General features: G+C 39.9%; 1 protein-coding gene across 2 annotated transcripts in view; it reads left to right on the forward strand.

Annotated features, from left to right (window-relative positions):
* ELMOD1 (ELMO domain containing 1) overlaps positions 1-21,114 on the forward strand; it is a 54,983-nt gene that overhangs the window by 15,343 nt on the left and 18,526 nt on the right. The window contains exons 2-5 of one of the 2 annotated variants that reach the window (XM_040977241.1): positions 4,320-4,421; positions 17,183-17,328; positions 17,465-17,493; positions 18,318-18,415. In XM_040977241.1, coding sequence (XP_040833175.1) covers positions 4,405-4,421; positions 17,183-17,328; positions 17,465-17,493; positions 18,318-18,415 — 290 coding nt within the window. In that variant the 5' untranslated portion in view covers positions 4,320-4,404. Of the gene's footprint in view, positions 1-4,319; positions 4,422-17,182; positions 17,329-17,464; positions 17,494-18,317; positions 18,416-21,114 lie in introns of those variants that run through there. The other variant, XM_040977240.1, reaches the window with a different exon arrangement.

Below are 21,114 nucleotides of genomic sequence, written 5' to 3' on the forward strand. Positions count from 1 at the left end.
TCCGGGACATTTCTTATGTGCCTGGCATGCTGACCACAATTTCTTTTCATACATATTACCTGATGAACAATAAATAGGACATTAACATTCAAACTAAGCTAGAGTTTTTCTATATAAAACATTTACTATTTAACGAATACCAAGTGAGTGACAAATTAAATGGCATTTGCACCGGCGTCTACTAATGTCCAAAGCCATTTTGGGTGTTTTTCCTCTTTGGGGGACAGATAATTAGATCTAATTATTATCTTTATTTCCTGTTTGGAGGACAAATAATTACAACTAATGATTATTTGTCTTCCCTTCACTTTTCTTGTCTAATCAGCAAGTCCAGTGAACTCTACTTTCTAAGTATTTCTTTTTTACTTTCTCCCATACCACTGTCATTGCCCCAGTTGAGATCACATCAGCTTGCCAGAATTGAAGCCTCCATAGCACATCCTCACTTGACGAAAATAATCTTTGCTTTGAATGAGAATCCAGTAAGAATGATAAAAAATAAGACACTAATAATGAATACCACTTCCTAAGTGAATATATGCCTGTCACTGTTCTACCATATACCTTATTTTCCATTGGTTCATTTATTGGTTATTCATTTAGAATAACCTCACAATGTAGTGATAATTACTCTAACACCTGTACTTAGTTCTAGAGAGGTTAATTAACGTGCTAGGGCTACCGTTTGGCTGCTAATAGATCCCAGACCAGAAATCTCTGTGTCCAAAACATGCTCTTAACCACAGTGCACACTCACAGCCATCTTTGATGATTTTCTTCTTAAATGCTGAGATTCATTTACAGTATTAAACATGTGGTATTACTCAACACAATACTGGGTAGATGAGGATTCAAGAAGTTATTTCAAATGAAAATTCGGGAATCACAATCTAAAGAGCATATTTTGCCTACCCCACATCATTATGAAATAAATAATTGGGAGTTGGGGGAGGGTAAACCAGTAATCTAGTTATATTAAATCATTTATGGGGTATTTTTTTTAAAGAAAGCTTCTAATAAAATCTCTTTTTTCTAAGCTGAAGTTCATTCTTTAATATATTAGTAGTATGAGAATTCATGCTTAATGTTACCCTAATGACCAATAATTATTTTGATGAACAATGCTGTTTACTTAGTAACTCCTTTGGAGCTACGATTTTCATTAGTATCTATATGGTGAGGAACCCCAAGTCTTTGCCTTCAACTCAGATTTCCTCCTGACTTTCATATCTACTTGTCTCCACTCTGCCATCTGACCCTGAAAACTCAGAATGTCCCCAAAGACCTTTTTGTATGCCCAGAAGCCCTAATCTGCTACCCCCAAATTCTATATCCTAATATATATATATATATCTTTAAATACCTCTCAAATCCTTCACACTTTGCCTTTTCTTACCATGATTAGCTGTGTCTAAATGATTGTAGCAAGCTTCCAATAGCATCTCTAATCTTATCACAGCAAATTGATTTTTTAGACTGCAATCTGAGTATATTTTTAAAGCTAAACATCTACTCTCACCACACCTGCACTTGCAAGCTTTCCATAAGACTTATTGCTCATGGGCTCAGTTTCTATTTCTTTAGCATCACTTTCTTTTTTTTTTAATATCTTTTTTTTTAAAGATTTATTTATTTTTATTACAAAGTCAGATATACAGAGAGGAGGAGAGATAGAGAAGAAGACCTTCCATCCGATGATTCACTCCCCAAGTGAGCACAATGGCCGGTGCTGTGCCAAACTGGAGCCAGGAGCCAGGAACTTCTTCCAGGTCTCCCATGCGGGTGCAGGATTCCAAAGCATTGGGCCATCCTTGACTGCTTTCCCAGGCCACAAGCAGGGAGCTGGATAGGAAGAGGAGCTGCCAGGATTAGAACTGGCGCCCGTATGGGATCCCAGCGCATTCAAGGCAAGGACTTTAGCCATTAGGCCATGCCGCCAGGCCCTAGCATCACTTTCAAAGCCCTCCAGTGTCATACCCTTACTTGCTTTCCCGTATCTTGGCATCATCATTTATATCTCTTCCTCTCACTGAGCACCAATTTACAAGTCATAGAGTATTTTTTCCACTCTACACATTGTGTATAATTTTGCTTCCAGTGCTTTCCAGGTACTATCTAGAGGACTCCCCTTCAATCAACCTCTACATCAAGAAGAGGCATACTGTTATAAACTGTCACATCACCCATTTCTGCATACTGTGTTGCATACTCTATGATACTCTCTAATCAGTCCCTGGAGAATGCTGGATCTATAGGTTAGAGCCATGCCCTCTTGCGTACCCTGCATCTCTACTGCATAACTCTAGAGAGCATAGTAGGCACCTGTGTATTCTAGTGACTGATTGTAGCTTTACAAATAGCATGCAAAGAGAGTACAGAGAGTTCCATTATTCTGATGTTACAGGAATATACACCTCAATTTTTTAAGACTTATTTTGTTTTATTTGAAAGGCAAGAGTTCCAGAAGAGGTAGAGAAAGAAAGCAATGCCTTTCATCCACTGGTTCACTCAAATGACTACAACAGACAGGGTTGGACCAGGCCAAAGCTAGACGCCAGGAGGTTCTTCAGGATCTCCCACTGAGGTGCAGAGGCCCAAGCATTTGGACCATCTTCCACTGCTTTCCCAGATGCATCATCAGGCCGCTGGAGCAACCAGGGTAGAAACTGATACACTCTAACTTTCCCTGCTATGCCACAGCATTAGCCCTTTATCTCTCAATTTGGATCACAAGTGTTTGCCCTCCACAGAGAGAGGGATTCAAAACAGTCACATAAATCGAGTATGTAAGTGAGGACAGGATTTCAAAGTGGAAGAGTGGAGTACATCCTTGTATGAGTGTGAGCAACTGCACACAGAGGTCATCATCATGAGTAAGCCAGAGAGTTAGCCATGCAAAGAGAGTGACCCAAAAGCAAGAGCCAGGAGCCAAAAAGGCAAAACGGGCCATTTCCACACCTCACAGTCACTTTTAAAAGTTACTGAGTGGTGCCTTAGTTGAATACAGAAATGAGATAGAATCTTGAGTCACATAGTGTGTGTAAGGTTTTTTGAGAGTTTTATGGTGCTTCCACATGGAGCTTATCATCTATGTGGCCATAAAGATGTTTTCTCCTTCCCAGTCTTGGATGAGACACAGATACCTCATGGGAAAGTGGGCAGCTGAATTGACAGATGGGTGGGGGGTGGAGTTACAAGAAGCAGTTTTTAGGAACCTCTTTCAGCTCATCTATTCCTACCTAGTCTTCTTGCCTTGTTCTCCCATGCCATTAGCATTCCATTTCCTTTATTGTTGAGCTCTTGCATTTGTCACAGCTACCGACACCAATGCCCATGGCTCTCTTCAGATTTCCTAAGCTTTCATCCAGTGTCCTTTTTCTGTCCCAGGACCTCATCTAGGATACTACACTGTATTTGGTAGTCACAGCTCCTTGGCTGTGACAGTTTCTCAGTTTTCCTTGATTTTTATGGTCTTGAGAATTTTGAGTATGAGATTTTTCATAGGATGATCTTCCCTTGAAGTTTGATGTTTTTCTCATGATGAGGCTGGGGTTATAAATCTTTGTGGGAAGACCCCAGAGGCAAAGTGCCATCCTCCTCATATCATATCAAGATCCTGTGCAATCACCATGAGCTTTCATTGACAATTTTAGTCTTAATTATCGGGCTGAAGTCATGCTTCTCTTGTTGCTCTACTCTTTCCCCAACTTTCCCACTTGCCATACTACAGTTAGGAAGCCACTACTTTCAGCCTATGTATAAAGAGAAATGTTCCATCTTCTTGAGGGCAAATATTTACGTCTATTATTTAACAATTATTTGTATGAGAGATTCCTTTCTATTGATCTATTTGTTTATTCAATAATTTATATTAGCATGGGTATTTATGTTGTACTTCAAGTTATAATCCAATGCCACTTTATTTTATGACTCAAGTTGATCAGCTTTGGCAGCTAGAAGCTCCTTAGTTGGCTCCTGTGTTTATCTGACAAACTCCTGTTTTATTTACCTTGAGCACTTCCTGGATTTCTGGTACTTCAAAATCCTTAAGGCTTATCTTGTCCTGCCCTAACCCTGGTAATAAAATTATTATTAAAGACACTGCCATGAAACTACTGATTTCTCTTGCCAGTGATTTAAAATGAAAGACTAATTGTCTAACTCTGAATGAAAGACCATAGCTGTAGTCATTGCCATCCGCTTGGGCTCAGCTCATAATGTTCTGGGTACATAGAATATTGTTTTCTTAATAAGCACACATTTTTGGTTTGAGGTTTCAAATTTCCTTACAACAAGTAATATCTGCTTTCTTCCCACAGCTTATACTTACTTTGAGAAAGGCAAATTTGGAAGCAGTTACTTCAGGACAGTTTGTGTAGCATCTGGATTGTCACCGTAGGCACCATGAAGCACTTCCTGCGGTAAGTATTTATGGCTCCCTGGTAGAGCTCTCTAGTGTGGGGAAACTTCCTTGCCAATTAGGGTAACATTTCTGCACCTGTTTACCATCATGTGACCAGAACTGTTGGTATTTCATTTGGCTAAGAATTGGGTCTCCCGGTTTTGGGGCTAACTCTGTGTGTGTGTTAATGCTAAGGGAGAAGAGCTGGAAGACAAGAGGCCATGGGGGAAAAGCACAGGTCTGTAAGACATGTCTCTAAGGCATGATAGGCCTGCAAGTGAAAGTTTAAGGAGTTAGCAGGCAATGAATCAATCAATACAATTGTGTTGTATTTCTTAAGTAATTCTTAATTTAGATTTTAGTTGGCAGACCAATCTATACAAACATTTTTAAATGTTCCTTTTTTGGTCAAAGTGAGTGTTCTAAGATTCTTGCTGCTTCAATGATGTCTCTGAAATCTGTACTGACTATGAATTCCTTGAAGATTGTGTTGGACAGAATATGTCATATTTTTGCTGTGATCTTGTTTTTGTTCTGGAAGCCATTTGGTGAAGCCTGTAATTATGATTGTTTTTAAGAGTATTCATTGCTACCCATTTGAGTATTAGTGAAACTCCCAGAGAAATGTTATATTAAAAATATGACAAAACACAGCTAGTCCAATCCTGAATGTTTGCAAACTGAATGCATTGTCCAGAAGACTAGTTCTTGTCCTCAGGAACAGCCTCCCTCAATTGTGTGACCCTGACCTTTGCTCTGGCTTATCTAATAACTCAAGGGGCTACTGCCTTGACTTCTTCTAGAGAAATAATTGGTCCTTTAGGTAGCTGTGATTTAAGTTTCTCTTTCACCCTGGTTTTGAGCCCATCCTTGTTTCTAGAGCATCGAGTCAGTTTGTGGAGGATTCACCAGGCACTGGTGCAGCTACTGTTGTTTCCTAGATCTTGGAATAGTTAAAATCTCTGAGGTCACTGTAGACCTGCCATGAACTGCATATAGACATCAGCATTTGTATTTTGGGGTGAACTACTCCACAGCTCATTTATCTCAGCTGTGTAAAAAGCTTGGCTTTGGAAAATCGCTAAGACATTTGCCAGCCAAGGATTTGACCTGATTTGGTTTTTGGTTGCCATGGTAATTAACGCATGTGTACATATTCATGAAAAATTGGTACATATGAGTACCTCCTGAATGTCTATGTGCTGTCTTTTAGCTGAAAAATGATGTTAACAGAAATGATGTTAACAGAAATCTTAAAGAGATGAAGCACAGGTACTGGGAGTGAGATTTGTGCCAAGCCTTGTTCTATTGAATTTCTTCTTCCATATCTCATTTGTTTTAAGAGTATTTGAACAGCCTCAAAACCAATGATGTTAGGAGAAATAGAAGCCATTGCTTCTGCTAGTTTTATTGTCAAGTTACACAGGCACAATAGGGTGCTTAATAGAGATTTTAATATGGTATTTTAAAATTAATTGGTGTGTGATAATCTAATACTGGTCCAGTGAAAATCTACTACCATAATTTTGCTCAAGGTGAGCACCAGGGATAATGGGGTCAGCACACTCTATCAGTTATGTGTCCTAATACAAATTATTCTCTTTTAATTAGGCACATGTATTTCATAAATATTATTTGGTAATGATTATGTCAAACCACAGCTAGAATGACAGATACACATGCCAAGCAAAAACTTGACAAAAAATGTTTAAAGAATTGTTTACTTACTTCAAAGGCAGAGAGAGAAAGAAGGAGAGAGAGATTGATATCCAATTGCTGGTTCAAAAATGGTCACAATAGCCATGTTGGGGTCAGGCTGAGGCTAGGAGCCAGGGACTCCATTCGGCTCTCCATTCAGGTCTCCAATGTTAGTGTCAGGGATTCCAATACTTGGGCTGTTTCCCACCGCTTCCGCAGGCAAATAGCAAGGAACAAAATGATAAGTAGAACATCCAGAACTCAAAACAGCATTCTGATATGGAATGCTGGCCCCCAATTTTTATGTCTCAATTTAAAATTTAAAAATGAAACTGTGTTGTGGGAAACATTTTTAATCCATACTTCAGAGACATAATACCTGTCTTAGCTTGTTTTCTGTCATTATAATATCTGAGGCTGGAAATCTGTTTTTTAAAAAAAATTCTCAGATTTCTCGAGCCTGGCAAATCTAAGTCCAAGATCAAAAGACCACATCTGGTAAGGGTCTTGTTGCTGATGCGACACTTTGAAGAGTCTTGAGATGGTTCCGGGCCTCACATAATTAAGCAGGGAATAACGCAAGAGACAGAGCAAAACTGACTTTAGTAACAGACCATTAAGCCACAAACTCATAAATCAACTAATCCATTATGAGGTCAGAGTACTCATAACATAATCACTGCCTAAGGGTTCCACCTAGGTCTCACAATGAACTTGTACTTCAGCATGAGTTTGACGTTGGGAACATTCAAACTATAGAAGCACCCAGCTGTTCCAGCTCACTACTCCCTTCTGATACATTAATGGTATAACTCCTCAGAGCATAGAGAAATGGGAAAGTAATTGATGTGTGTTCACAGTTTTCCATGGAAATGCAAGAAATAAATGCCATTACATTGTTAGTACTATATAGTGTCACTGGATTGGTCCACCCAGTTTAAAAATATATTTTAAATTAAGACTTTAAAAAAAGCTTAGTATGATAGCCATTGTTCTTGAAAAGAAAACAAGGGATAAAGTGGGTAAGAAAATGTACCTAAATGTAATTAGAAAAAAAAAGTAGTACTTTTTGAGGCCTTCAAAGAATTAAAGGTTGAGTCTTTAGTTTGTGGCAGAGTGGGTGGAGTGATCACCCGGGATGCCAGTATCCCGTATGAATACCAGAATCCTGGCTGCTCAGTTTGTGCTCCAGCTCCTTGCTAATGGTCTGGGGAAAATAGCAGAGGATGGTCCAAGTCCTTGGGCCCCTGCACCCACCTGGGAGACCTTGAATAAGCTCCTGGTTTCAGCCTGACCCAGACCCAGCAATTATGACTGACTGGGGTGTGAGCGAGTGAATGGAATACTTCTACTTCCTCTCTCCCCTTCTTAGTGACATTGCCTTTCAAATACATAACATAAAAATGTGTGTGTGTGTGTGTGTCTCTCTCTGTCTGTGTTTTATTAACTTGAATTTTGTTTATGTATACCATAGAAGATCCCCAAATTGTACTGAAATCTTTTTCCATGCTGGGACTTAGCACACGATCCCATTCCATACTTTAGGTTTTGAACACTGTTACACTTTTGGAAAATTCTAAAAATATACCCCATATCAATAATTACTCTCACCTGTTTCAGCCTCAGGCTCTAGGTTTCTTGGCCATAGACTTCATCGCATGCTTTTCTTCCTCAGTTAGGAAAGGACAACACATGTCAAGCTCAACTTAGGCAGGAAAACTGAACAGTGCCCAAATAGCAGACTTGTCCCTATGTCCTGGCTTAAAACTGAGGGAAAATATTTTACTATGATTTTAATATGAAAATATTTTACTTAGGTAAAAGAAAGTCTTAGAATTTGAAAAAAAAAGTCTGTAAATTGCCTTAAAAATAGATTTATTTTTAATGGAAAGTCGGATTTACAGAGAAGGAAAGGCAGTAAGATCTTTCTTCTGCTGATTCATTCTGTAAGTGACCACAATGACCAGAGCTGAGCCTGTCTGGTCAGGAGCCAGGAGCTTCTGCCAGGTCTCCCACGGGGTCCAAATACTTTGGTCCATCCTCTACTGTTTTCCCAGGGTACATGTAGGGAGCTGCATGGGAATTGGAGCAGCTGGGACACAAAACAGCACCCTGTAGATTGGTTCTAATTAGTCATTCACAGTTGAGCTTGGCCCACTGATTTATGTATTGACTTCAATACTAGTTATACTATTATTTTTTAGAAGAATTATTTAATTTGAAAGGCAGTGAGATAGACTGATCTTACATCTGTCGTTCACTCCCCAGATATTCACAATAGACACAGGTGGACCAGGCAGAAGCCAAGCACCTGGAACTTCATCTGGATCTTCCACGCAGGTGCAGGGGCCCAAGCACTTTTTGTATTATACCACTTTTTTTCTATTAATATATCACTTTATTATTATTATTATTATTATACCACTTTTTGTTTTCTCTTAATATCAACTATGGCTAAGCATGCTTTAATATGCCCTTTTACAGAGGATGACAAGGAGGCTTAGTATAGGTAAGCAACTTACCCAAAAATCTGCAGATATTTGAGTGCAATGCTATCTGATCTTAAAGCTGTTTTTCATTATTCCTGCATCTTTTTAGCCCTTACTGAAGCAAGGCATTATGAGTATACAGGAGAAAATGTGCGTTAGTCTCTGTACCAACATAACACAGTACCTGCTAGGGAGTTGTAGCATATATGTAGAAAACTAAGAAACAAGGAGGTGGACTTTGTGAAGGATTATTCAGGGAAGGCTTCCCTGAGGTGATGCTGAAAAAGAAGGAAGTGTAGGACCTTGATATTTTAAAACAAGGAAAGAGGATGCAGGGGCAGAAAAGATGCTAGGAGCAAAGTAGGACCAGGTGCCACAGCACGAGTGGTTTAGGTTTGTAGAATGCAGACTCAGTTTAGGATGAACAGAAAAGAGTTCTTGGACAGTTTTGGAAGTGTGTTGTAAAACAACCAAGAAATATAGTAATATTTTCACCCCTGACTGTCAGATCAGACTTTCCATTCCGTTTAATCCCAACCACTTCTCAGTGCTTTATAAGGGCAGGCACAAGGAAATGTAGTTCTCCCAGGTTTTTTGTTTTGTTTTACATTTGTTTACATAGTTGAAAGGAAGCATGACACAGAGAAGACAGAGACAGAGTTATAGAGGATGGAGAGATAAAGAGAGAGGTCATCCATCTATTGGTCACTTCCCAAATGACCACAACAGCTAGGTCTGGGCCTGGGTAAAGCCAGGAACCAGGACCAATATCCCTATTTCCCAAGCCCCTACGCCCCCTTAGCTGCCTTCCTAGTTGCATTGGCAAGGAGCTGGATTGTCGAGGGATCAGCCAAGATTTGAACCAGTGCTCTGATGCTGGGTGCTGGCATCAGAAGCAGTGGCTTCACCCAGCCGCACCACAACTCCGGCCCCAGAATTTGGTTAGTGTTGCCTGAGGGCATTGACTGAGCTTATAAGGTACAGAACTAAGACCTGCAATGGGGAAGGCTTATGACCTGTGCATCCAAATACCTCGCTGTAGACTGTCCTTAGACTGGTACTTGTAGCCATGGTTTACTCCCTTTAGGGTGAGTGCACATATAAAATATAGGATATGTATGCACACAGTATACTTCCATCCATGCACACAAATACACATATATCTACACACCTACTTAAAGTTATTTAGTTCCCTGCATTCAGACAACCATGTTTCCACACTCCTGTTAAAGTATGTTAGCCTGAATGTTTTTCCAGGCCGTTTCTTGTGGGTGACTTCTCCAGGGCCTGCCCGTTGCCACCAGGCTGCTTGGGAGACTCTCAGTGTCGACATGCAGCTTTCCTGCCCTTTGCTTCCCCTTCGGTTTGGCAGGGCTACCTGCTTGCCATCTCCCACAGAACATGAGAAAGATGAATGAAAGTCAGGGCTACTCAATAACTGTTGCTCTGGCTTTCATTCCTCAGCTCCTGGAATTATCAGTTGTTTTACTGGAGTAAGCCAGTATGCTGATTTTCACCATCTTTGTCCTTGCACGATGAGTGTATGTGGCTTTCCTTTGCAGTCTCAGGGAAGCTACGTGCTTCCTGTCCCCCGCCTCCTGCACGTTGTATGTTTGCTTTCCTGGAATTATTGCACTGGGCTTCAACTTTTCATTTCCATTGTCATTTTCCTTACTAGGCTGTGGCTTCCTCCTGCACAGGATGTCATGGCGCTTGATGTGCAATAAAGTTTTCAGCCCAAGTTCAGAGTTTCCATTGACATATAAAACAAGGCAGATCTCATATTGTGTTTTTTCAGTTTCTTGAGAGAAAAAGTAAATCCTCTTGTAGTTATCATTTTTAAATTTCCCATACTCGAATTCATTTAAAATCTCTTGTATTCTTCTTTTTCCGGTCTTTAACTTAAAAGGCATTAATTTACTCATAATACTAAGAATATTTTTTAGCCTGATGTACTTTAATTTTTTTTAAGATCCTACTATATAGTGAATCTACAAAAACTAGCTCATTCCTTAACCCCTATAGGAGGCTTATAAGGGATATTAATTATATATTAGTCACTTTGATGACTTTCCTTTATTTATATACCTTTTCTAACTTTTATTGTTTTCAAATATTTTATTTACCAAAATGTTCATATTTAAGGATTACCCTTAAATACTTTTTATATGTCAAACATAATGTGAACATAATACTTCCCAATCTTCCATTCCATTTTTCTCTTTCATTCCTACCTTCCATAAAACTATTTATATTATATTAAATGAACTTTGTTCCCTTTATATAAATAAAATTTTTAAAGCATAATGTATTTGCCACTTCCTCCCCCCTACAAATAGGTCAATAAAACTATTATCCAAAAAGAAAAAAAAAAGAGAGGGAAGGGGAGGGGGAAGAATTTTTCGTGGCACTGTGATGTAGTAGATTAAGCCTCCACCATGATCCTGGCATCCCGCATTGGCACCGGTTTGAGTCCCATCTGTTCCATTTCCAATCCAGCTCCCTTCCAGTATGCTGGGAAAACAGCAGAAAATCTCTTTCTCCCTTCCTTCTCTGTTCTCCTTTCTCTCTCTCTTTAACTCTGACTTTCTAATAAAAAGTAGATCTTAAAAAAAGAAAGAGAAAGGAAGGAAGGCAGACAGGCAGGCTTATTCAGGCAGATTCTGGATTTTAAAAATTTAACATCAATTTTAATTGATATTATTAATAAATTAAGATAAACCTGTGCCTTTCCTTTATATTTTTTAAAGATTTATTTATTTATTTGAAAGGTAGAGCCAAGGAGAGAAGGAGAGACAATGAAAGAGATCTTGCATCCGCTGGTTCACTCCCCAAATGGCCGCAAAAGCAGAGGTGGACCAAGTGCAAGTTAGGAGCCTGCAATTCTGTTCACATCTCCCATCTAGTTGCTCCCAACTAGAGCAACTGGGATTTAAACTGGCACCCATATGGGATACTGATGTGTCAAGTGGCTGCTCAAGCCACTGAGTCACAGGGCCAGTTCCACCTTTATTTCTTTTAAAGGAAAGGTATAAGCTATTAATTTATTATTTTAATACCTCTGAAATCAGTTATTGCTGCCCAGGCCCTCAGGTGAAGTTGCCCTGGCAGGCAAAAACAAGTGTCCTTTGCTATAGCATTAAAATTTCAATAACACTAACCCATATCAGACATATAGCCATCAACTTCCTGAATTTTTATGTTTCAAGGAAGTAGTGCTGTCTCTTAGATAAAGAGTAATGGAAAACCAATGGTTCCCCCCACCCAACTTTCTGTCCCTAGGGTCAGTTCTTGAGGGCTTCCCTTTGCTTTGTGGGAGGAAAATACTTCTGTTTTTCCAGAGGCTCACAGCTGCTTTCTTTGTGTGATCTCAAATTTCCAGTTCATGTCAAGTCCTATGCAGCCTGTCTTGCTAAATGAAAGCTCATTTTAGAGATAGCCTCATTTTCTGGTCCAAACACCTGTTGGTGAGTTAATTTCTCCCTGGTTGCCAGCATCCCTAATCAGGAACTTTGATGGAGCACCCACAACTTTAGAAATGCCACTTTCGAAAGGGTAGGAAATGCTACAGAGCATCAGCAGCTTGCTCTTCTTGATGAGTCCTCAGGTGAAAGTTGTTCCATTTGGGCAACTGTGGTTTGAACCGAGAACTGTGATCATTTTTGTGCATGTCTTTTCTCACCCACAGTGTACTTCTTGTTTATTACAGGATTTCTTCAAGCAAGAATTAACTTTCATTAGCACATTCATTGCAGCTGTTCCAAATAAGCCACTTTTCTCTAATTGTTCCAAAAGAAGACGTCAAAGTAACACATTTAAGATGCTGGAGTAGTGTTGCACCACAGGTACCCATGCCTTCCTCCCCTGCAGGCCAGAGACTACATGGTCCTAGGTGCATCTCTGCTTCAGAGGCCCCTCCCTGCTCAACGAATTCCCTTAAACACAAGCGACACAAGTCAGGAGCTCGCTTTGATTTGGTAGCAGAGATATGATCCATTTTGAATAATTTACATTGGATAGCTATTCCCATTCAAGGTAGAGAACAAATGTTAAATAATAAATGTAATGAAAATTGTTTTTTTTTTTTAAGGAAGAACATTGCTGTGAACTCAGCTATAAATGCAACCACGCTAGTAAATAGCAGTACCAGAAAATATTGGAAAGAGGACATGTGTGTTCCTCTTACTGAGTCACATTCTCATGGGGCCCCAGCAAGGGACGTTTCAGTCACTTTTTTCTTTTTTTTAAAAATACTATAGAAAATCTGGGATTCAAAAAGAGACATAAGTGGAAAACTGCTGCCTGTGTGAAATGATTACAAACAGGATGGGATGATCAGAATTTTCTCAGTCTTGAGGGTTTCATTGTTGTTCCTATAAAACCTAATGGATCCTGGCGGGGGTGAGTTGAGAATCCAGAAAAGTAAGTCTAGAAATAAAAGAAAAAAAAAAAAAAAAGCAGATTTTCCTCTAGGTAAAACTGGACTATCCTGCTGATTCAGGTGGGAAAAGATAAATAAATAAATAAAGGAGCAGGGCTCTAAACCCCTGGATCCAGGCTTCAGATGTGGCAAGGATGTGGAACAGACTGGAGTTAGCACCAGCTCACGAGAAAGCAAGTGGGATATCACAGGTACACTGGAGCAGCTATATAAGGTCATTGAAGGAGGAAAAGCTGCAGGGAGACCAAAGGCCCTTGAATTCAGAAATGAAACACTCAGCCTTCCTCCCTCCTTCCCCCGTCCCTCTGTCCCTCCCTTCCTTTCTTCTTGCCTTCCTCCTTCCTCCCGTAATAAACCAGTGATGGGCTCAAGATCATTTGCAAACCTCTCTCCAAATTTCTTCATTTTCAGGATTAACACACTAACCTAACTTAATATTCTCTCAAAATACTTAATCATTTTGACCTATTTTAGACTGTCAGCAGTTTTTTCCATAAATTTGATGATTTATGGACTTGAAGGGGGCCGAATCATTGAAGGAGAGAGGTCCTGGCCATGACAGCATTGGGTGGGGAGCAGCCATCCGGAGCCACTCCTGCCGAGGTTTTGCTGACCCCTGGGGCGTAAGGCATCCCAACAAGGGCTCCAAGCCGAGTACAGTTTTCATCTCTGATCATGCCTTGCCTAGATCAGGTATCATCCTATGTATATCATCAGATAAAAATAACATGTGGACCTTTTAATGAAATACTTGTGTGCTTATTGGCTCATTAGAAAAATACAAGAATAATTAAGATGTATTTGGGGGTCCAGCTCAGTAGCCTAGTGGCTAAAGTTCTTGCCTTGCATTCACCGGGATCTCATATAGGTACCAGTTTGTTTCCCGGCCGCCCCACTTCCCATCCAACTTCCTGCTTGTGGTCTGGGAAAGCAATCCAGGATTGCCCAAAGCCTTCTGTACCAGAATGGGAGAAGGGGCTCCTGGCTGCTGGCTTCGGATTGGCTCAGCTCCAGTCTTGGCGGCCACTTGAAGAATGAACTGGCCTATGGGTCTCGCTCTCTGTCTCTCCTCCCCTCTGTATATCCGACTTTCCAATAAAAAGAAATAGATCTTAAACAAGAATAGAAAGACAGAAACTGCCGTTAATGAAAAGATATATTTGGGTAATAGATCGTGTTATCAGGACTATTGGCCTGCTTATTAAAAAAGGATAAGCAGTATGTCAATGTCAGCCCATAACTGAAAGGAGTCTTCCATGATTCATGCTGTTGCTTGTGTGATTCTATGAGAGGGAAGTGCAGCTCTCTGAGCGGTAAATGATTCTTGAGACGGGTGGTTGGTAGAGTACTTAAGAGACTTCTGGGCATGCTCACATCCCATATCAACGTGCCTGGGTTCAAGTCTCACTCTCCTGCCTTTGTGCACCCTGGGAGGCGTCAGATGTCGGCTCAAGTCATTGGGGTCCCTGCCACAAATGTTGGAACCCAGCTTAAGTTCCTGGCTCCTCAGTTTGGTCTGGTCCAACACAACCGTAACTCCCGTGGGCATCTGAGGAGTGGACTGGAAAAGGGAAGAGCGGTCTGTCTTTGTCTCCTGCCTGTCTCCTTGCCTTTCAAATGAATTACAGCTCTTTTTTTTTTTTTTATGAAAACAAATGAACTGATGTTTCATCCCTCACTGCTACTGCAGATTTCTATTGGATTTGTCTGTCTTGGACAGTGTGAACCTTCTCAGGGGAGTTTTTTGTTTTGTTTTGTTTTTTTAAAGGTAAAAGCAAGCTGATTATAATGTCTCTCTCCTTTTATGTAAGATTGTTTTTAATGCCAAGTGAACACAAATACTTGCTATTCATTTCCCAGGAAGCCAGGGAGAGAAATTCCAGTTGGGCAGGAGGTCACTCCACATCCGTTCACTCCTGCCTTCTGAGAGGACTTTTCTAGGTCTTTGGACAGACCTGGTAGAGAAGTCACTTGGGAAACTCAGGATTCATTTAAGTCGTAATCTGCCTTACACCTAAGTAGGGTCACTGCAAAGATATTCTGTAAACAATCCTGAGGGTCGTCCCTAGGAGACCAAATACTACGACAGTCACCTGGTCACATCAGGTGGTGTCACCTTTGCTGGAATCCTGATGTTAACACCAGCCAAGGGCTGTATCAGAGGTGCACGTCTACCCAGGAGGCCAGCTTCACTGATAATTGTGCATGAAGCATATCACGGAAAGCTTTTAACCTTGGCTTGGTACAGGAATAATGACTCCCAGTAATTAATATCATTACCATTTGGCTCAGGACCAGTTAGCAAAGCTATTCATCAATCTTTTTTTCTGGCATAGCTTTCTGGTAGTTTGGAACTGGAAAAACATTTTCATAGCTGAAAAATGTAATAACATTTTCCAAGAGAGCACGTTGAGGTTTTATAAATCTCTCACTTGTCTCATCAAAATTTTCCACTGAGTTTATTTGTAGAGACAATTTTTTCTTTTTGAGGCTGTTAACCTAAATCTAACAGATCTCAAGAACATATTTGACTGGAATAGTTTTTATTCCATTATAGTAAATACATTGTTTGTCTTTCATCAGAATCTGGTTATATCATACTAACTGACAACATACAGACATACATAATTTGGGTAAGGCTTTTGGTGCATTTTATACATTTTAATTTTGCTAGAATTTTTTAAAATAAAATGCATATTTATTATAGAAAAACATAAGCAACAAAGAAAATAAAAGCTATTGTTACAATTTCTGTTATGTGGCCTGTTAATCTTTTCCCCCTTGTTTATGTATTACTATTTAAAAATTAAGGGAAAAGCAGATCATTATTAACTTTTTTCTATGTGATAAACATATCATAGACATTTTCATGTTATTACTATTTCATGTTTGGGCTATTTCTTCCCAATCTCTTTGCATGTAAAAGATGTAGCCCCATGCCTTTGTTTAAGTCAAATTGTTAGAATTTTTAACTCAAGGCTGTTGAAGATAATGGAACCAGAAAAGTTTGAGCAGAGTATTGGTTCATTTTCAAGGATGGACCACATTGTTGAAACTATTAATTAACTAATTTATCCAAATGACCTTGGATTTCATTCCCTGGATTCCCCTAGAGGGAATGCGTGAGCAGTTGAGAGAATGAAAACAAAAATACACCATTTAGAAATGACACTACTATGGAGGACTAAAGAATTCTGCCTCCTAGGATGCAGAGTATAAAGAGAAAACAAGTTGAATACAAGTTCCTAGATAATAGCCATACTTTACTTCCAAAGCTGGAGTCATTCTGAGACTCTGTGAAACTCATTTACTAAAAATCAGAAGTCAGCATTAAAAAGAAAAATGAACTGGTGAATAAGTGTGTAATCAGTGACAATAGAGCTCATAGTTTATTGAGGCATTACTGGAGCAAAGTAGAGTGTACAGTGAAGAAATTTTTCTTTTGTAAGAGTAAGGAATTAACTTCTTGAGAAAAACAGTTTTTGAAAACTTAGAGGATGTTGTCATCTTCCAGGAGGCTCCAAGGTCAGTGCTGCCTGTCCAGGGACTTAATGAAGCAGCTTAAAGCAAGTCCAAGGGCTGTTGGCCTTGGTCAGTGGACTAGGCAGTGGTCACACATCTGATTCTGAGAAACAGAGGGAGGCAGGGCAGAAAGGGAGTATGGATAGATTCTACATACAGGTAGTGGCAAAAGTGAAGAAACAAAAAGAAAAGCATTAAAGAGGGGCAGTAAATGAACAAGGACAAAAGCTACGAGATTGACCAGGCAGGCAAAAGGAACAAATAGTTTCTTTTCCCAAGTCTGGAGGAGCCAGACAAGTCCTAAACAGGAGCAGTCTCGCTGCATTCTGTTTGCGATGTTCTGATGTATTGCCAAAATGTTTTTAGAAAAGGTGAGAAAATAAAGGATTCACTGTGTCACCCTCGGTTTGTTGGAATACCGTATTTCCTGGGACATTCTGGAGTTGCGTGCAGTCATAGTAGTCGTAGCTCCCGCCAGAGAAGTGTCATAGGATCGGAAGCACACGTGTGCAAACCCAGACATCTGAGGGCCGATTTCCTTGCAGGCTTCTTACTTGCTGGTGGTGGTGGCTGCTTTGTGTTCCTGTGCGGGAGTTTTAGTGCAAGGGCGCTGTGTTTTGTTTTTCACAGAATGTTGATCCAGGTGTGCCTGTATTTTTACTGTAAGTTTTTGTGGCGCTGCCTGAAATTTGTAATGAGAAAGCTGACTGGAAGGTGCGAACTGCAACGCATCTGTTACAACACCAAACCTGGTGCTTCCAGAACCATGAAAATCGGTAAGCAATGAACTGAAGAGGGAAACAAATGGTCCCATCAGTGGGCTTGAGGGTTCCCTGTTGTTATTTCAGTGTAGTCATTTAAAACCATTTGTAAAGGATCATTTTTAATGACTTTTTGTCACTTCTTTAACAGAAACATCCCTGAGGGAGTCAAAAAGTAAGGTAAGTAAAATTGTTAACTTTTCCAGAAATAATTTTTCACTGGGAGGTTTTTTCTTCTACCGTAAAAATAAACTAAAAAGTTAAGCAGAAATAAACCATTTGGGGCTCTGAAAACTTAAGCAAGCAGATTGAGTTGCTCATCACAAGCCACTGCACTTTCCACAGGAGAGCAGGTGGGTGTGACTTTCTAGAGAGATTCACAAAGTACTTCTCACTGCATTTTCGACTTCACCGTTTTGTATACCTCTTCCCAAGTCTGAAATCATTCCAGGAAAGTAGGACCAGTATCAACTCGCCAGCAGTTCCTGAGGATCCAAGTCGTTTCAGTTTGTACTCAGCACTTTCCAGGAACATCACAGAAGTCACTGGACCAGCATTTATACATGCATTTGAGCATCCACATACCCTAGGGTTCTTTCTTTTGTTAAGATTCTCAATCATTTTAATTTTGGCATCTTTAAGACCATATCCCCTTAGGCTTTACTTGTAGGTCATAGACACGAGGGCCGTTCACCGTGGAGACTGTTTGTTGAGTGAGGAAAAGAAAACATAATCCTCTAGTGTTCTTGGATCTTGAAACACTTAAGTCTTAAAAACAACTTACATATTTCTGCCTCATGTTAACTACCTTGATCGGTAACATTGCAGGATCGCAATTCTGCAGGTATCAAGGCCTTCAGAATTCATGCATTATGTCACTTTTTGCTTGTTGCGTATACTTTCATACAGAAGCTGAAACAAAGACTCAAAGCCCCATCCTTAGTAGGCATTTGATTAAGTCACTGATGTTGATGCAAAGGGACTGATTGAAACGTGTTTCACAGCTGTTGCAGACCTCAGTGAGCATTCATCCTGATGCTATCGAAAAAACTATAGAAGACATCATGGAGCTGAAAAGAATTAACCCTGATATAAATCCACAGTAAGGATTTTTTTTTAATGTGGGGAATTTGGAACACATAGCCACAGATTTTTAGTCTTTCTCCCTCTGTCCCTCTGCCCCTTTGTCCAGGTTTTCCTAGACCCCTTCCTTCCTTGTCCTCCTAAAACAGTTATTCACAGTGTTTTGATACTCATATGCAGAATAAAGAAAAAAGTTCTCTTTTCGTGCTTGAAAATGGCAGCCACTTTCTGTTCCTTTTGTGGTTTCTGCTTGTGCTTCTTAAATACAACAAGTGTAGGACATGTGATGGATGGCCTTGATACCAGCGGATGAGATAAACGAAGCCCATTCATCAACAGTCACTCTATAGGATGTCCATTTTTCACATGAACTGTAAACGTTCAAATTATAAACACGCTAGACTGGTTCTGCTCCAAGGAAGAACAGAACTTCAGTTCCTGCATGAATATTCCTTCTTGACAAGCTGGTAATGCCAGAGACAGTTCCTACCTGCTTGTCAAAAAGACAGGCATGCGTGGGAGGGAGAGATGAGAAGTTTTTTTTTTTTTTCATGAAAACTTTAGAACTTTGTAATTTATTCCTCTTGGAAATATTAAAATGCATTTGGCAATTTCATGACATTTAAAATTAGCTCTCTATTTTCCATGGAGTACAGCAATTTTTAAAGTAGAATTTTGAGCTTAAGACACTGGGTAGAATAAATTTCGAATGCAGATATACTGAGAGACAGTTTTAGGTTGGTAAGAATCAAACTGTCTTTTAGTTGGGCATGCACAAGCCCTGCAGCTGTTCCTGTAGAATAGCTTTTCATGACCCCAGACAGGGATCTGTGGTTGGAAGGTGCTTGAGGACCTCCTTCACACATGCTGGGGGGAGTCTGGGTACGGCTGTCACAGAAACACCTGCTCCTATAGCCTTCCTCTGTCTGCACCTGCTTCAACTAATTAGCTGCCTGTTCCTTGCTTAACCAATAGGGGGTTACTTCAATTTTGTAATGAATGTATTTTTGAAACCTTCTGACATGCATTTTATCCCCCCAGGAAGGGGATAAGGAGGCTACTCATTCTAAATCAGGTTAAACCAAAAATTTAAGACTACAGTTTGTCATGAGGGATCTTAGTCCTATAGTTATATTTAGAGATTAGATTGGATTTAATAACAAATCATTCTGTCTGCTCTATGAAAGTTATAAAAGTTACATTTCTTTTCCATGTATTTTTTATTTCCTTTTATAAATAGCAATAATATAAATACCAATAATTTTCCTTTTACAAATATTAGGTTTTTTTAATCCCAGTATGGGAATTACTGCATTTTCACCAATACTAACAAAATCTGATATAAAAAAATGCTATTATAAGAAACAAAAAAAGGAGATTAAGGACAAGGAAAATATAAGTTACCAAGTTAAGGCTACCATTAATGTCACTTTATTTTAATTCTATTTCTTAAGTACTACTTGCAGCGATTATTGAAATTTACTATTGAAAATTTTTAATTGACATCCCTTGCTCCTTCCTTTCATTTCTTCCATTCTGGTTTTTTTCCCTCAAAATTAGTAAGGAACAGCAGCGGTAATATCTTGGGCAGTAACGGATGACATCTCCAACATCCAGTCACAACTGCAGAACAAGTATGTGGCTGTAGAGAACTGAGCCAAGACAGATAACCATGGAGTGCTAGCTTTAGATCTTAAAAATACCAGCAGACAAGTGCAGGAGAACAATCTATATGGAAGCAGTTTGTATGAAAAAGAAAGCGTCTTGATCAACACCTGTTTAATAAACTTGTAATGGTATGTAGCTGCCTGGAAAGTTCCAATTTTACTTTGTAAGCTGTAAGCGAGGAAAACAGCAATGGGATCACAGAAGTGTGGGCCTCTGGGTGTTGTGCTGGCCAGATTGTGTTCTGTTCTGGGGATGTGTTTTTAGGGCTGTTGGTCAAATAATATGCATTCAGAACAGACTGAGCAGTGTATCAGCGTGTCTGCGAAGCTCTCCTACGAGGGGGCATTGAAGAATGGATTTCCCATGCCATCCCTGCCCTTGCCCACACCAGCTTCTGGAGATGAAATGGAAGGAAACCATTACGATGTCATATTTGAGCAGGCCTAGCAGAGGAAGGATGGAAATAAATATGCTCAGAGGATGGAAGTCAAGCCACTTGATAACAAGCAAAGTGGGTTTTGTTTCCATGTAAGACTAAGCATGGAGACTGTGATGGGAAAGGACCCAGTGGGGATCCTGTAACTCTGTGGCCTCTGGCAGCACCACTGCAGTTGTCAGGGCTCTACGCACAGAGATCTGTTAACATTTCTTTTTCATTTCACTTTTAAGTATTTGTTTCCCTGAAGCCCCTGGGGGCTCACTTGTGCCCCTGATCCCCTGTCCACACACATTCACTGATCTGCATTTTCCTGGTGCTCAGCCTTCCATAGTGACTCTGGTATACCTATTCAGGGGACCTCAACATCCCCAAGAGCTCACTGCCACCTTCACTTTCTACATTTCCCTTTCAAGTCACCCACATAAAAAGCCCCCCTTAAAAAAAATAGCTTAACAGAAAACCAGTATTAGAGGCCAGTCTTAAGCAGGTTACACAGCTGTCTATGGAATTTCAGTAATAATTGTACTTCTGTTAAATAGATCATCCTTGGGTCATTTCCTGCACATCCCTCTGTGATATAAAGAATTCTATCATGCATACATCAAGTTTAA

This window comes from Ochotona curzoniae, unplaced genomic scaffold, assembly GCF_017591425.1.
Source record: "Ochotona curzoniae isolate NIBS_2020 unplaced genomic scaffold, NIBS_Ocur_1.0 contig_2723, whole genome shotgun sequence".
Taxonomy (NCBI): Eukaryota; Metazoa; Chordata; class Mammalia; order Lagomorpha; family Ochotonidae; genus Ochotona; species Ochotona curzoniae.